The sequence below is a fragment of the Quercus robur genome, chromosome 3 (assembly GCF_932294415.1).
Source record: "Quercus robur chromosome 3, dhQueRobu3.1, whole genome shotgun sequence".
Lineage (NCBI taxonomy): Eukaryota > Viridiplantae > Streptophyta > Magnoliopsida > Fagales > Fagaceae > Quercus > Quercus robur.
In genome coordinates, this window is record NC_065536.1 from 7702527 (window position 1) to 7720538 (window position 18012).

The 18012-nt window shown below is 33.2% G+C and overlaps 2 protein-coding genes and 2 pseudogenes across 2 annotated transcripts; 2 read left to right on the forward strand and 2 right to left on the reverse strand.

The window, feature by feature from the left end:
• The first annotated feature begins 767 nt into the window (after positions 1-767).
• On the forward strand, positions 768-2480 carry LOC126719177 (uncharacterized; annotated as a pseudogene).
• Positions 2481-4297: 1817 nt separating this feature from the next.
• LOC126719178 (pectinesterase inhibitor 4-like) lies at positions 4298-4810 on the reverse strand. Its single transcript, XM_050421759.1, has one exon. The coding sequence runs from the start codon at positions 4808-4810 to the stop codon at positions 4298-4300; it is 513 nt and encodes a 170-aa protein (XP_050277716.1).
• Positions 4811-6539: 1729 nt separating this feature from the next.
• Positions 6540-8686, forward strand: LOC126716909 (uncharacterized; annotated as a pseudogene).
• Positions 8687-15055: 6369 nt separating this feature from the next.
• Positions 15056-17500, reverse strand: LOC126716910 (60S ribosomal protein L18-3). Its single transcript, XM_050417954.1, has 5 exons — positions 17319-17500; positions 17129-17218; positions 15872-16000; positions 15594-15776; positions 15056-15443 (listed from the first exon to the last, which is right to left on the reverse strand). The coding sequence occupies exons 1-5, from the start codon at positions 17319-17321 to the stop codon at positions 15285-15287; spliced, it is 564 nt and encodes a 187-aa protein (XP_050273911.1). The 5' UTR covers positions 17322-17500; the 3' UTR covers positions 15056-15284.
• Positions 17501-18012: the final 512 nt, after the last annotated feature.

An 18012-nucleotide genomic window follows, 5' to 3' on the forward strand; every position in this document is an offset into this window, starting at 1 on the left:
CCACTCAACACAACCAACCACTGTAAAATTAAAAAAAAAAAAAAAAAAAAAAAAAAAAAAAAAAAAAACCCTCCACCATCGCTGCCACCAGCAAACCCACCACCACCGACCCACCACAAATCATACCCATCCAAAACCAAATCACAAACCCACCACCCAAAACCAAATCACAAACCCACCACCCAAAACCAAATCACAAACCTACCAAAATATGCCCAAATCAGAACCCCTGTACAAACCCACAACCTATAAATCGGAACCCAAGGTGTGAGAGAGAGATAATCATAGATCTGAACCAGTGAGGGCGAGTGGGAGAGCAAATTGGAGGCAGCGGCCAAAGAGTAGAGAGATTGGCAACGAGCTAGCGACATTACAGACGGAGTAGAGAGATTGAGTGACTGATAGCAGAGAGATCGACAACGAGTAGAGATCGGCGACGAGCACAACAGACCATGAACCATGGAGAGAAAAGAGAGAACAGAGATGAGAAGTGAGAGAGGAAAGAAAATGAGAAATGAGAGAACCGTTGGTGAATAAAAAACAATTTTTTATTTTACAATACAGCTACAGTGCGCTCTCAAAAACGGGAGAGCACCATAGCAAGATTGTAAATTTTATACAACATAACAGTTTTGATGGAGGGTACGTTTTGGGGTTCAGCTGTTAAAAAATAAGGATTTTAGCATATAGGAGCCTTAATGAGAATGCTCTTAAGCTCATGAGAAAGAGCAAAGAGAAAAGAAGAGTTTTTACACAAAGAGACAAGCATGGAGGAGGGGATAGATCATAGGATTGTGAGTGTCAATGGCATCAAAATGCACATAGCAGAATAAGGACAAGGCCCATTGGTACTATTCCTCCATGGCTTCCCTGAGCTTTGGTACTCCTGGTGCCACCAAATTCATGCTTTGAGCTCACTTGGATACCATGCTATAGCACCAGATCTTCGAGGCTTCGGTGACACTGAAGCACCAACTTCCATCACCAGCTACACCTACGATCACATTGTCAATGACCTTGTTGCTCTCATAGAATCTCTGGGTGTGGAGCAATTGTTTCTTGTGGCACATGATTGGGGAGCCATCATAGGTTGGTACTTGTGCCTGTTTAAGCCTGAAAGAGTGAAGGCATTTGTGTGCCTTATAGTTCCATTCACGCCAAGGAGTCCACAGATGAAGCCAATGGATAGAATGCGAGGTTTCTTTGGAGATGACTACTATATATGCAGATTCAGGTTCTTGTTTAGCTAACATAACGAGATTTGGCTTCTTGTATGCTTAAATGATCATGTTTTAGTATAAAATCTAATTTGTTTAATCCCATTTACCTCTTTGGTGCCTAGTTTCTATGAAACAGCTAAAACAGTTAGGTAAGCATGCTTGTTTGATTTGAGCAAAATTCACATTATTTGCTTTGTTATGATTCTTGCTCAAGATTTTTAGGCTTAGACTTTAGTACACGTTACATTCCAAGTTATAAAAGGCTAATCTTGGACTTTGAAAATTGAAAACCAAAACTTGGTAACTAATATCTTATATTGCCACCCAATTTTACTTTGATATTTCTATATGTGTTGCAAGCACCAGGAGAAATTGAAGCTGAGATTGCTGAAATAGGTATAGCAAATGTACTCAAGACCATTTTATCAATTCGAAAACCAGGTCCACCCTGCTTCCCTAAAGGAAATGCATTTGGAATCCGTACCAATACTTCAATTTCCTTGCCCTCTTGGCTTTCAAAAGAAGATCTTACTTATTATGTCACAAAATTTGACCAAAAAGGCTTCACTAGAGGATTGAACTACTATCTAGCAATTGACCAGTATGTTACAAACTTCAATGAAAATGTTTCAAAATCTAAATGTCAAAACATTTCTTATGCTAAAGACTTGATATGTAACAAATTCTAGGTGCCCATTTCACGTTTAAGGTTTTAATTCTTAAATCTAAATGTTTATAGAGTCATGTTATTTAAAATGACTATATCTTAGATTTGTAATATTTAATATGAAACAGTAGATTGATTCATTTAAGATGGAGATGATCCTCTTCCATGACGCTCACCTGGCACGTTCACCTGGCACGTTTTTAATCAACAAAAGAACCAAAATCTTGGGTTCACATAAAATATAAGCATGAAACTTAAATCTTGGCCTTCCTTAACGTTAAATGTCCCAGTACTTTGGTATTCATAAAACAAACGTTTGAGAATTAGTTTCTGATTATTGCAGAAGCTGGGAGGTCACAGAAAAATGGATCAGAGTGCAAGTGAAGGTACCTGTGAAGTTCATAGTGGGGGATTTGGACATGGTGTACACCACCCTGGGGACAAAGGAATACATACACAATGGTGATTTCAAGAAAGATGTGCCATTTTTGGAGGAAGCTGTTGTGATGGAAGGGGTGGGTCACTTCATCAACCAAGAAAGAGCAGAGGAAATCGGTTCTCACATCTATGACTTCATTAAGAAGTTCAAATAAATTCTGTTAGTAAATACTGTAAATTGTGCACTGTTTCTATGGGTTCATTAGGAATTCAATCTGTCACTCTTGTGGCACTAAGCTTGGTGGTTGAATAGACATTGTCATATGATCAACAAGGCTGCTTTATTAAGTATGAATTTCTTCTTGAATATCTATTTCTTTACAGTTATTTCATTATTATTGAGAAGCACATATTGGTACATGGATTCCCCAAATCCCAGTTATTCATGGCTAGTTAAAATTTGAATTTAAATTGTTGTTTAAGACTCACTGAGGGTGTGTGTGTAAATTACTAGTAAAAAGAATTATATAGTTATTTTTGTAGAAGTGGAAGTTTAATGGAAGTAGATAGGAGCTTTTGAAAGAAGCCAAAAAGACTTTCATAAATTAAAAAATAAAATAACATAACCAAAAGGCTATATGCAAGAATCAAAGAATGGCAAAATAGAGATTTCTTGCTTGTCACGTCCCAATTATTGTTGGATTTAAGTGCAAAAGCCTAAGTAAATATGATGGGCGTCTAAATTTATTAAACACCAATTAAGCTGCATTAATATTTTAGACTCTATAAAATAGATTTGGCTTATCTCCGGTTCTTTTTTTTTTTTTTTTTTAAATCTCCTTTTATTTTAATAAAAAATTGTAATATCACCCATTAACGAAATAAAATGTGAAAAATTAAACCCACTATCAATTTTTTTTTTTTTTTAAAATAAAAGAACATGTTCAATTAAAAAAATACTTTTGAGCTAAGCCAAACCCCCAATGGAATCAGAAATTTGTGGAAATTCTACGCTCACAAGGTGCATTGTACTAATTTTGTATGTGACACACTTATTTAGGACAAGATTATATAACCTAAATGAATTAGAATGCCATCAGCCTCATTAATCTTCTAAAATACTTCAAGTTCATCATAAATCACACTACACCGTTCTCACATTGCAATATTTTTCTGAATGAATTTTAAGAAGAGGCAAAAATGGAGAGAATGATCAATAGCTCAGGAAGGAGTTGTGTTTCAAGGATTTGCACCGGGTGCAATACTACTAATTCATCTCACATTAATTTTTACAATCTTATTTTTAAACTTTAACTTTAATACTTTAATTTTTTTTTTTTTTAAATTCATTCAATCTCAAATTGTGTTTCAACACTATGCACATCCACGCATGCCCAAAAAAAAAAAAATTAAATGTCACTCTCAAGATTGGAAATTGTCAACGCTGCAATGCCCAATAAAGAAGATGTTATGGATGTGAAATGAATCATTTCTACTGGGTGTGTGTGGTAAAGTCTGACCTGTTGAAGTCAATGTTGGATGTGATTCATTCAAGTATCATAATATTAACTACAAGAATCAATTCCTTCATATAATTGTTACTAGTGGCTAGTCACAAGTGCAACAACCTTTTGGGCTGATTTTTTTTTTTAATTGAGACTGCATTAAATTCTCCTTTTTGTGTTTTTTCAATTCTATAATGTCTAAGCTAGAGGTACGTTGCATTAGACATAAGAAATAACAGGCATTCTATTGCAGCTAATATTGGTTGTGTTAGGGCCTTATGAAGCATGCGTTGCTTGTGCTATGAGCCTATTAAAAAAAAAACATGAAATAAGATAATAATAAGATGTATTGAATTGTATTAATTATAAACCATTAGCTAGTACAAACTAGTAGATGTTATTGATACTTTATAGAATATGGGACTTCTATTTAACCTTTTTGGTAACAAAAAATTGGGCAACACGGATATAGATGAGCACCAACTTGATTGTTGGAAATTTTATTCATGTCAACGTGGAATCAAGGCTTAGATGTGAGCGATAATGGATTCCGCATTGTTTTGCATCATGCCAAGTTTGTTAGTCAAGTCAGATATTGGAGACTTGAAGGGTTTACCCTTGAAACCTTCGTCACACATGTTTCTATTGCTCGTGGCATCTTTCAGCCAGGTTGTAGCACCACCAACGTCGCCATATGCGAAGGAAGTTTCCGCGGCCTGAATTTTCTCAACTACAGTTAAATATTTATCCGAGCAATTGCTTAGGACTGACTTCAAATCCCCCGTTGCTGAATTTATCAGTTGGATGATTTTGTTATCTATATCGGTAGCTTGATTCTCTGTATGTTTTAATGAAACTTTGGCTAAAGTCTTGAGATCTGTAGCTGAAAGGGCCTCAGAGTCCGGTCCAAGAGTTTGATGGCACAGAATCTTGTAAGTGGTGTAATTACAAGCTTGTTCAATCAAGGGGGTTTGGCAAAGAATTAGGGTTGGAAAGACAGTCAAAAGAAGCACAAAGACGAGGCTTGAAATGGGATTCATGTTTTCACTATAATGTTTTCTTTTCAGATAAATTTTATGTTTTTGAATAGGTGTGGTCAATCTAGCTATTGGGCTTCTTTTTTGTGTTTTTGAGAAACAATGTAGCTATTGGACTATGGTTATATAGTGAAGTGTTGGGATGTGATTGGTTCTAAGTTCAACTACCTATTTTGAAAGTTGATCTATAAAAAGTAAATGAAATATTTTAGTGCAGGATTGAATTACATATGACCACACAACCACACTGTTCAACCGGTCCCTTTGACCTTGCAGTGGTTATTACGAGGAGTTTGTATTTAGAATCATCCACTCCCAAGTTTCTAGCAAAACTTTTCCATCTTCCCTTTATTTTTAGTTGACACAAGTAATTATTATTTGATCGGGATTAAGTCTTGTTGTATAAGAATGTTCTTCTCTATTTCATTTAATCATCTAATAGAAGATTCGGACTTGTTTGGATCCAATATTAACCTATAAATTATTGGTTCCATGGTCATGACAATTATTAAGAATGAAGGGGCTTGATTTTACTTTCCTTCCTAAATAGAAATATAGGTGGGGGGAAAATTGATGGGTTCTACCCCTTAGAAATAGGGATAAGATAACCAGAATTGCACATATAAATTAAGAATAGGTTTAATAACAACTTTTTTTTTCCATAATTTGCTAAAGTGATAAATTGTGAATGGTGGTAAATATTTAGTATACTGTAATAGACATTGTAATGTAATAGCTATTCATATGGTTTAGCTATTCTTTAGTTAGTTATTTTTACACTACATGAAATAGTCATTCCTTATGAATAGTTATTTTTCAAAATGAAGAATAGTTATTGTTCTTTAAATAATTTGTAGTAGCTATTCTTTAGCAAGTGCAATAATTTCTAAAATTAATATATATTCAAATAAAAAAACTTGTCATATACAAGTAACGATTATAAAAATAAAAAATCATTAAAAAAAAAAACTCATTTCTCTCTCAATTTTTTTTTAAAAAATATTATTTTTAAAGAAATATAATTGTTTGAGTAAGATATTTCATAAAATAAATTTTAAGTTATATTATAATGTTACAGCTCATAACCAAACTTATGAACAGATTTAGTTATTCTATTACAACACATTCTATTCTCAATAATAAATATTACAATTCTTGTCGTAATCTTCATTCAGTATACTAAATATGCCATACTAAATATGCCTTTAATGGTAGGCTTATGTAAAAATAATTTCAACCAATTACAACTGGCCAAAAACAAATTGCAAAAATAAAAATTAAAGAGAGTGAAATTTTGTGTCAATAGTAGAGTTGACAAGAGGAACAACAAATTGCAAAAATAGAAATTAAAGAGTGTGAAATTTGTGTCAATAGCAGAGTTATTAAGAGGAAAAAATCCCTTGGTTGAAATTTCTAATTTTATGAATATCACCATAGTTTAAAACTGAAATGGGAAAAGTCACACATTGAGTCATCATTGTACTCTGGCCCATCCCATTAGCTATAAGCTATAGAAGGTTTTAATAATGTCTTCACAGAATTGGCATAGACTTACGCTCTCAAAGTTTTTTTTGGGTGAATGAATGTACACGAGTTTAAAGTTAAAAAAATGCTATCATGTATGTTTACATGTAATCCTGATATGGACATACTTTCTCGGAGAAGTTCCTTGTTAAACCAATCTCACATGTGCTCCAGCATTTATGTTATGTTACTGTGTTCTTCCCCAACAGTCCTTTGCCTTGAAAAGCGAAGCTAGCCCTTCCCAAAAGCAGTAGCAAAGTTATTTAATTAAAGACTCAACTTTTCTGTGCTCTGCATTAATTCCTGTACTGGTCATAACACCTCTCTTTAAATCCACTAGCTAGCTACTTCCACCACCCCAAGGGCAAGAAGCTTAATGAGAAAGAGCAAAGAGAAAAAAAGAGTTTTTACACAGAGAGACAAGCATGGAGGAGGGGATAGATCAGAGGATTGTGACTGTCAATGGCATCAAAATGCACATAGCAGAAAAAGGACAAGGCCCGGTAGTACTATTCCTCCATGGCTTCCCTGAGCTTTGGTACTCCTGGCGCCAACAAATTCATGCTTTGAGCTCACTTGGATACCATGTTGTAGCACCAGATCTCCGGGCCTTCGGTGACACTGAAGCACCAACTTCCATCACGAGCTACACCTGCGATCACATTGTCAATGAGCTTGTTGCTCTCATAGACTCTCTGGATGTGGAGCAAGTGTTTCTTGTAGCACATGATTGGTGAGCCATCATGGGTTGGTACTTGTGCTTGTTTAAGCCTGAAAGAGTGAAGGCATTTGTGTGCCTTAGTGTTCCATTCACGCCAAGGAGTCCACAGACGAAGCCAATGGATAGAATGCGAGGTTTCTTTGGAGATTCCTACTATATATGCAGATTTCAGGTTTTTGTTTTGTTAACATAACCAGATTTGGTTCTTGTATGATTAAATAATCATGTTTTAGTGTTTACCAAAAAAAAAATGATCATGTTTTAGTATAAAATCTTATTTGTTTAATCCCATTTACCTCTTTGGTACCTAGTTTCTATGAAATAGCTGAAATAGTTAGGTAAGCATGTTTGTTTGATTTGAGCAAAGGCTCTCTAAGTCACATTATTTGCTTTGCTATGATTCTTGCTCAAGATTTTTGGGCTTAGACTTTAGTACACGTCACATTCCAAGTTATAAGAGGCTAATCTTGGACTCTGAAAATTGAAAACCAAAACTTGGTAACTAATATCTTATATCACCACCCAATTTTACTTTGATATTTCCATATGTGTTGCAGGCACCAGGAGCAATTGAATCTGAGATTGCCGAATTAGGTACAGCAAATGTACTAGAGTCAAGACCATTTTCTCAATTCGAAAACCAGGTCCATCCTGCTTCCCTAAAGGAAATGCATTTGGAATCCGTACCAATGCTTCAATTTCCTTGTCCTCTTGGCTTTCAGAAGATGAGCTTACTTATTATGTCACAAAATTTGACCTGAAAGGCTTCATTGGAGGATTGAACTACTACCGAGCAATTGACCAGTATGTTACAAACTTTATTGAAAATGTTTCCAAATCTAAATATCAGAACATTTCTTATGCTTAAGACTTGATATTTAACAAATTCTAGGTGCCCATTTCACGTTTAAGGTTTTAATTCTTAAATCCAACTATGTATAGAGAATCATGTTTTTTAAAATAACTCTATCTTAGATTTGTAATATTTAATATGAAACATGAGATTGATTCATTTCAAATGGAGTTGATCCTCTTCCAAGACGCTCACCTAGCTCGTTTTTAATCAACAAAAGAACCAAAATCTTGGGCTCACATCAAATATAAGCATGAAAACTTAAATCTTGGCCTTCCTTAACATTAAATGTCCCAGTAATTTGATATTCATAAAACAAAAGTTTGATAATTGTTTCTGATTATTGCAGAAACTGGGAGGCCGGTCACAGAAAAATGGACCGGAGTGCAAGTGAAGGTACCTGTGAAGTTCATAGTGGGGGATTTGGACATGGTGTACACCACCCTGGGGACAAAGGAATACATACACAATGGTGGTTTCAAGAAAGATGTGCCGTTTTTGGAGGAAGTTGTTGTGATGGAAGGGGTGGGTCACTTCATCAACCAAGAAAAAGCTGAGGAAATCTGCTCTCACATCTATGACTTCATTAAGAAGTTCAAATAAATTCTGTTAGTAATTTGTGCACTGTTTCTATGGGTTCATTAGGATTTCAAACTGTCATCTCTAGTGGCACTGAGCTTAGTAGTTGAATAGACCTTGTCATATGATCTACAAGACTGCTTTATGAAGTATGAATTTCGGCTTGAATATCTATTTCTTTACAGTTATTTCATTATGAATGAGAAGCACATATTGGTACATGGATTCCCCAAATCCCAGTTATTCATGGATGGTTAAAATTTAAATTTAAATTGTTGTTTTAAGACTCACTGAGTGTGTGTGTAAATTACTAGTGAAAAGAATTATATAGTTTTTTTTTGTAGAAGTGGAAGTTGAATGGAAGTAGATAGCAGCTTTTGAAAGAAGCCAAAAGACTTTCCTAAAATAAAAAAATAAAATAACATAACCAAAAGACTATGCAAGAATCAAAGAATGGCAAAATAGAGATTTCTTGCTTGTCATGTCCCACTTATTGTTGGATTTAAGTGCAAAAGCCTAAGTAAATATGATGGATGTCTAAATGCATTAAACACCAACTAGACTCATCACACATGCGTGTAATGAGGCTTTTTATTTTTTTTTTGGTTATAATTTTTCTTTCATTTCAATTTGAGGTTTACACGTTTTCTCATTAATACTATGCATTTAGAACTACTAATACAACTAGAAATATCATGAATCTTAATGGTCCTATTTTGTAGCCAAAAAAAAAAAAAAACGTATTTTTATTTTTATATATATAATTTTTATTTTGAAAATCAAATTTATAAGTACATAAGGCAATTTGAAAATCAACAGGAGAGTGACCCTATTTTTAAGCAATTTTTTAGTGAGAGTTAGATTTGTGTTTTTTCTGAATTATTCTTTAATTTTGTCTCTACTTAAATATAGAGGTGTAGAGGCATTTTTAATTTAATTTTTTTTTTTTAAATCCAAATAGGGGAAGCCTCTTACATAGTAGTATAGATTAAGCCATATTAATTTTTTAGACTCTATGGAATGTGTTTGGCTTATCTCCAGTACTTTTTTAAAATGAATATCCTTTTATTTTAACTAGTCACGGACCCTGCGCATTGCGCATGATAATATTTTTTGAGTGGTCTTATACATATATATAAATATATATATATATATATTTCAATTTGAACTAATTTAATAAATAATAATGTAATTCACAATCATAATTTCATTTATTATAGTGACAATCACAAATGTAATATATATAATTTCTGTCGTACCAAAATCAAAACAATACAATTTTTCTCAAGAATTCAAAAAGTAAGCTAGTGAATATATTAATTTTTTAATAAAATTTCTTTATATTATTTGTGTATCATCAAAAAGTATATAAAATTTGGAAATTATTATTTTAGTTTTAAATAAACTTTCTCAAACCCAATTTTTTCTACCATACAATCAAAAATGCGAAGAAATGTAACTAAAAAAAATAATAAAACTCATTAAAACTACAATTTAAAATAAAAAATAAAGGGAAAAATAAAATATTGTAACTATTTTTCCTTTAAAAAAAAAAAAAACAAAGAATACATTTCCAAAGGGGAAAAAAGTAGAGAAATTTTTTTGAAAAAAGAAGAAGTATTGTATTTGTAGGGGTGAAAGGCCCAGGAGTACGTATCTACGTATGCATTGGGCTAGGGGCTAAATCTGAGGACATTAATTAGTCTAAGGACAAACAAGCACTATCATAAGGATCTGTGTTACTAGGTACAAGGATAAGGTCTAGTCATGATCGCCCAAGAAGTGGTCTGAGGAGGAATGTCACCTCGATTGAGCAAAGCCGAGGTCGAAAGATGTGGTCTACCATCAAGAGCAACATTCTAGACCATTCCATGGATAAGGATAAGTATCAGGAAGGAACAGGACAGAAGAAAGCTATGAAATATCTAAGGAAAAGCTGCTACCACCGCATTGACTGATCTGCAGCTGTCTCTTTGGTTGCATTAATAAGGAAGTGATACACGAATAGTAGTTTTCAACCTTCCAGCTACTACCCAAAAACTTCAGGAAAGTGCTGATGGGACAAGAACCAACACCAGCAATCTAATCTGCACATGGAGGGTAGAGATGGAAGGGGGAGATAGTATAAAATAGGAGAGATACCCTAAGAGAAAGGGATTGGAAAATTGAGAGAGAAATACTGTAGCAATCAAAACTATATTTGTAACCAATTTCAAGTAATATATACAAGAACTGATCTTCTCAGACTGTGCCAAGGACGAATTTTTTTTAGATAAATCCAGTCTACTTTTACTTTGTTGTCTTCTAGATCCATTCTAACTGTTATACAACTCATTAAAATCTAGTTTTCCAACCAACTCTCTACAAATTCATTGTATTGGGCTCTTTGAGCCTAACTTCTTTTATCATTTGGACTTGGGATCCAAAAAGCGTCCTTACAGTATTAATGTTGTCATAATCTAATCTAACTTCTAATCCAATATGTGAAAAATAAATAGATAAATAAATAATTTTAAACATAAAATTGAATTTGTTTTCTTAAAAATCTCAAAGAATACACTAATAAGATAGGGAAGATGAAGAATAACAAAAAATATTTGTAAACACTTAAAACAATTATCCAAGCATCTAAGAACATCATATAAAAATACATAACAATTTACTAATAATTTGTTAAACAAAATATTTTTAAATAGTGAAAGGAAATTGCACAAAGACCATTGTCTTCAATTGAACTAACTGTTCCTCATCAGCTTGTTCAAACTATCTTGTAGTTTTCCAAATAAGTTAAAACCTGACAACAACACAAAATATAATATATTATAATATGAATTTTTTTCCAAATTAGATCAACAACAAACACCATTCATTAAAAGTATTTAGTGTTGTAAATAAAATGATAAAAAAATATTTGCATTAAGAAACACATATGAATTAGTCAAAACAGGACAATGAGGGTACAAACCTCTAGTTGGAGATCCTCCTATGGGCAACTATCAAATTCTATCTTTTCTACCATCAATGATTAAGCAAGACCTGTGAATACATTTTTATAGACAATTTTTTAAAAATATTTTTTATTCTTCATTGATTTTATTTTTCAGTTATAAGCAATCAAAAGTAGAATTCTAAAAAACACAAACATTCATCAATCTAAGGTAGAAAGGCAAGAAAAATAATAATAATAATCCAACAAAAAATGAAAAAAAAAAATTGAGAGAGAGAGAGAGAGAGAGAGAGAGAGAGCCAAATTTATAATAAGAGATCAAGTGGCAAATTTATAATAAGATAATGAGAATAAGAAGAGCCAAAATAAAGAAGATAAAAGGGTAAAATAATATTTAATTTTAAAACCACCTAAGAGGAATATATGTAGATAACACTTTTGTTTTGATTTTCCATTAATTTATTATTTAGTTATAACATCAAAATTAAAGTAAATGAATATCTAAAGTTAAAACCACCTAAATGAATTTGTAAAACTAAAACCGTCTAAAATGAATTTGTAAAGTCAATATATTTATATAGTTAATATTGTAAAAAAAATTAAATTTAAAAAATAAATATAAAAAAGACTAATGATTTGGTGGATGAGGTGGCTCAACAGAATTATAGCAACAATAATTACTACGCTTCAGCTTTTAGATATATATATATATATATATAAATGAAAGACTGCCACATCACCCACTAATTAAATTAAAAATAGGGATTAAAACCCATTACCACTTGTTATTATATATTAAAAAAAAAAAAAGGACATATCCAGTTAAAATAATATTAGAAGTAAGCCGTGGGTTCCAGTTAACTCAACTGGTACAGTCTCTGATGGTTGTATAAGAGATCTGGGGTTCAATCCCCGCCTACACCAAAAACTGATTGGTGTCTTGGTCTGATAATAAAGAGCTATTATCAGGAGCGGACGCCATAGGTTAAAACTCTCTCAAAAAATATTAGAAGTAAGCCATACCCCCATAAAATCAGAAATTTATGGATTCCAGTTAACTCAATTGGTAAAATTTATGATGGTTGTATAAGAGATCTGAGATTCAATTCTCGCCTACACTAAAAACTGATTGGTGTCTTAGTCTGATGATAAAGAGCTATCATCAGAAACGGACGCCATAAGTTAAAACTTTCTCAAAAAAAAAAAAATTGTGAAAATTCTACACTCACAAGATGCATTGCACTCATTTTGTATATGACACTTATTTAGGACAAGATTATATAACATAAATGAATTAGAATGCCATTAGCCTCATTAATCTTCTAAAATACTTCAAGTTCTTCATCTTATGCCACACTGCGCCGTTCTCACATTGCAATATTTCTTGGAACGAATTTAATAAGAGGCAAAAATGGAGAGAAAGATCAGTAGCTCAGGAAAGAGTTGTGTTTCAAGGATTTGAATCCGGTGCAATGGGATTCCACCAGGTGCAATACGAATACCACTAATTCCACCTAATCAAATGTCACTCCCAAGGCTGAAGTTGTCAACGCTGCAATGCTCAATAAAGATGATGTTATGGATGTGAAAGGAGTCATTTCTACTGGGAGTGTGTGCTAAAGTCTAACCTGTTGATGTCAATGTTGGATGTGATTCATTCAAGTATCATGGTATTTTAAGGTTGTACTTGGGGTGCTTTAGGGTTTTTCACATTATTGTTAATATTTATTATCATATTTACGTTTACTATTGTTATGTCTATTAAGTCATATCAGTATCAGTTCATTTTAATCTATTTTGAACCACTTTGGTCCATTTGTCCTAATTTGGTCTATTTGATCCATTTTGACTATGGTTTTAATACCCCTTTCATGTAAAGTATAAAAAGTTATCAAAAATTTTAGTTACCTTTCTTTTTTTTATAAAAAAAGAAATTATAAAAATTTTATAAAAATATTTCTAAAAATTTGAGACTCGTTTGGTAGAATAGTTTGAGTAATGTTGTTTGTATTTTTTTAAAATACGTGTAGGTAAAAAAGTGTGTAAAAATACGTATAATATTGTTTAAAAACTGAAAACATATGTTTAAAATGCTCCACCAAATGGACTTTTAGTTATCCACTCGTTAACTTTTCTCATAATTTATTACCCACCATTGTTTTTTCTTTTTTTTTTTTTTTTTTTTTTTTTAAATAATATTACCCATCATTATTGAGTGTTAGTATGTGAGTGTAATACTTAGCTGAGATGGAATATGAACTCACAATTATGTTATTTTTACCTTTAGCTACTTTCAACTATCTACCAACGTAAGAGCATTCACATTAATTTGCCTAAATTTTCTATCTATTTTAGCATAAGAACTTACTCTTTTTTTTTTTTTTTTTTTTTTTTTACACAACTACTTTAAAAAAATACTCACATCAGATTATCTATTATACATTCTATTTTCATAAAATACTTATATATATATATTTTTTAATTATATCTCCTAAGTCCTACCCTAATCAAAATACTATCTCACAAACAAAAAGTGTATCCTCTCTTCGCTGCATCTTCTTCTCCTACCCTCATCAAAACTCTCTTCCTTCTCAAAGCTGCTCTCTCTCTCTCTCTCTCTCTCTCTCTCTCCACTTGTAGTGCTGGATTATGGTGGTAGGTGTTTTTGATTTTGGATCTCCATTGTGTTTGATTTGGGTTCTTTGCCGCCGCTGCTGCTGCTGCTGCTTCATTTGTACTGTAATGGATTTTATTTTGGGTTTGGGTTAATGGGTTTAAGCCATTGGATTTGGTTTGGGATTCCAATTGGTGGGTCAATCAGGTATGATAGAATGATCTAGTTTGTGACTTGTGGTGGTGGTGGTGGTGATGGCTGGGTTTATATGAGAGAGGGGGTGAAAAGAAGAACAGAGAAAGAGAGTTGAAATAATGATAAATTAAAAAAAAAAAAAAAATTATAATACAATGCTACACTAACCTTGCATATATAGTAGGGTGTTTTTGAAGAAAACTGTGTAAATTTGACAACTTTTTCTTATGTGAATGCTTGATATGAATGCTCTATGGGGCAACACAGGCAACAGGTCTAGTCGTTTAGCACACTTCACAAGCACAAGTTTAGTCGTTTAGCACACACTTCACAGACATCAGCTTGACACCTTCACCTAAACTGGCTACGTCCCACCATTTTTAAGATTTATCATTAATCCCTTCCCATAAGAAGAAAAAATTAGTCAAGGTCAAACTCAAGCTACTCCACACTTCAATTAGGGTTCCTCTACCAAAAAATAGTTGATTTGTTTACGCCCCTTAGGGATCAACAAGGAATGCATGCAACGGTTGTGAGAAGTGAGAACTAGAATGTAGGGGTAAGCCATTTACGGAGGCATTTGATTGTAAAGCTTCCTGATCATTCTATCCTTTGGTAAACCTAGCAAGAAACATTAGCCAACATTTCAAAGCCATTTGATCCAACAAGTTTGTAAACCAAATTTGAGACCTGCTATTTACACCCATATATGCAGTGGGCATGATAAGCAGCATCTAGAATATCATCAGTGCACGAGTCTGAGACTTCTGCTCCTGAGGACTGGAGCTATAAACAATAATCATTCACTAGATCCGTTTAACAAAACTTGAATATCATAGATGAACCCAGATACACTTTTAAACAAACCGGTTTGTAACAAAAGTAAAAACAAGTCTCTTAAGTAACAAACATTAAATGATCATTGCCCAGAGTGCATATCAAAATAAGAATGACAAATAACCTCAAGTACCTAATAGTCTAGCAAAACTTTGGATTGACAAAGTCAGAAATGACACTTCTTGCACAACAATTACTAAAATCAACTTAAACTCTAAATCCCCTGCTGTTCCTCTTTCCTCTAGCCCTCTCAAACTTCCTTCCCTTTGCTCGCACATAGGGCTTGGTGTGGCTGTGTGGCACACCCGGAGCGGGACCAAAATGTTTCACTGCTTCACGACCCTTCTTTGGACCTCTAAGAAGAATCTGCATCCAAGATAATGTTTACTAATTTAAATTTTGGACCTCTCAAGTGATTCAATAGTCAGCAATTACGACAATCACCACTATAGAACAATTACTAACAGAGAACTATACAAAAACATGAAACATTCATAGTGGCATCAAAGTCAATACCGTGTTCTGTCCCAATGGAGCCCTTAGCGCCAGCTGATCAAACGTCAAGCACTCACCGCCTGCCTTCTCAATCCTGGCCCTTGCAGTCTCAGTAAACCTAAGTGCTGTAACCTTCAAAGCAGGAACTTCATAAACCCGAATATCATCAGTCACAGTCCCCACAACCACAGCAATCTTACCATCCTACAAGGCCAACCACAAATGCAATAAGATTAAAAAGACCAATAAGATTTACAGCTTAGTTTCCAGGAATTAAGTAGACAAAGAAAAATACAAACCTTTCCTTCCATATATCGGATCAACTTAGACAATGAAAGTGGAGGCTTGTTTACTTTGCTCATGAACAAGCGCTTGAGAATCACCGCATTGAAATTGCTGCCAGTTCTCCGAACAAGGAACCGGTAAAGCTAATCAAGTAGCATCAAGTCAGGTTCGATACAATTGACAAACATACACATGTACACAAACATATGGAAACAAGAACCATTATCAATCCATTAACTACAAACATTATTTTTCGCTTTGAAGATAAAGAACACAATGAACATTATTGAAATACAACCAAACTTATAAATAACGATTTTAAGAAGAAAACATAATCACATAACAGAGTGCTTTTACCTCAAATTACTTGATATGAATGAAAAATCAAACAGGGATAAGCTTTAGCATAGTACAAACTAAGGAAAAAAAAAATATACAGAGCAAGAGCAGAATAGCATTTTTTTTGAAAATGTGATGGGGCTTATAGGGTCAGCAGAGATCTATAAATTCACGACAACTGTGATAACTCACTTTATTTATTATGTAAGTTTATATAATATTTTTAAAATTACATTATAAGTAATATGTTAAGCAAAGAACACCCCCACACCGGTGGTGTGTGTCCTGGGCTCAAACTAGGATACACAAATCTTTTTTTTTTTGGTCTCTAATTTCACTTCTTACCTTTCAAGGACACTAAAAAAACCTTAGGTATTAAACTATGGTTGGGTTTTTATAGTAAACACAAAAACAATAGTGAGTCTCCAAGGTTTTCCTCAGAACGTAAGACACCAAAACCACATCTTGAACATCAGGCATATGTCAGAAACATTAAAAACACATAAACACTAAATTAACAACATTTCCTCAAATCAATATCTTTCACTCTTTTTATCATTTTTTTTTTAGAGTTCACAAACTTATAAAGTGGCTAGGTTTCAAAATTTTCTACGTCTAAATCCAAATCCTGCCCATAAACAAAAGTGGGTCATCTTCAATATTTCCCCCCAAGACCCCAAAACCAAATCACAAACACATTACACAAGCACTCAAAATACAACATTTCCTCCAAATTTTTTACATTTCAACAACAACCGAGAAAGATTGTCAAGTCCAAATCCTACCCACCAACAAAAGGAGAAGCTAAAAAATGGGTCTTTTCCAATGTTACCCAAAGATTAAAAACCAAATCATAAATATAAAATCACACATACATAGATACAAACATGCGTAAATATACAAAAATAAAAAGTGGGTTTTTGGGGAGAAACCTTGACGAGTAGTTTAAGGTATATATCATTGGACTTTGGAGCCGTACGCTTGCTCTTCTTGACCTTGCCTCCTGCCACTAAATCAATCCCCTGATGAAACACACGAAACATTAACACTGATTCAGATTTACAATCACAAACATAATAAACGGACATACAGACAAAGATAGAGAGAAAGAGAGAGAGATACCATTGGAGCTAAAGGGTTTGCTAGAAGAGCTCTCTCTGCGTTGTTGAGGTGGATACGCCGACTGCTGTGAGGAACAAACTAGCTAGGGTTTTGCTTTTGTGAGAGTTTCAGCCTTTTTATGTGGCGTGGCATTAGGGTGTACTGGTTTTCTTGGGCTTCGTTTCTTGGGCTCTAGTTGTCTATGGGCTAAACTGAAAAAAAAAAAAGGCTGTTCATGTTGGTTGTTGGGCCACTTCGCCCAATAATACTACATGGGAATGGGAATGTCTTAGTCACCTCAATAATAACTTTTTCTTTTTCTTTTTTTAATAATGTTTTGATAGGACTACTTTGTAATATTAATTAATGGCTTTTTGTTGTTACTCAAAAAAAAAAAAAAAAAATTAATTAATTAGTGACTTTTGTTAATAGGTGTCCAAGTGCATTCATTAAGGAGGCTTTTGAAACGACCTCATCTAAAGTTAATAAATAAATAAATAAATATATGGATTTTAGGCTAAAAGTAACTCAATTCCTTTTATAAAGTGGCTCGACTGCATTGTTATTTCACTTTTATGGGTGCACTTCAATAGTTGTCAACTAGAACCTCACTTAACTAAGAATTTTATTAGTTTTAAATCAACTATTTCTTTAACGGGTATGAAAATATTCATTATAATTAAAATATATTTGTTAAGAGTAATTTAGATATGAA

What these genes read in the sequence shown, in the direction of transcription:
- LOC126719178 (XM_050421759.1), bottom strand. Translation starts at nt 4,810, where the DNA reads ATGAATCCCATTTCAAGCCTCGTCTTTGTGCTTCTTTTGACTGTCTTT.
- LOC126716910 (XM_050417954.1), bottom strand. An exon ending in TCCGATATATGGAAGGAAAG is followed by an intron (nt 15,777 to 15,871) that starts GTTTGTATTTTT and finishes TTGGCCTTGTAG; the next exon opens with GATGGTAAGATTGCTGTGGT. An exon ending in CTCCATTGGGACAGAACACG is followed by an intron (nt 15,444 to 15,593) that starts GTATTGACTTTG and finishes TCTTGGATGCAG; the next exon opens with ATTCTTCTTAGAGGTCCAAA.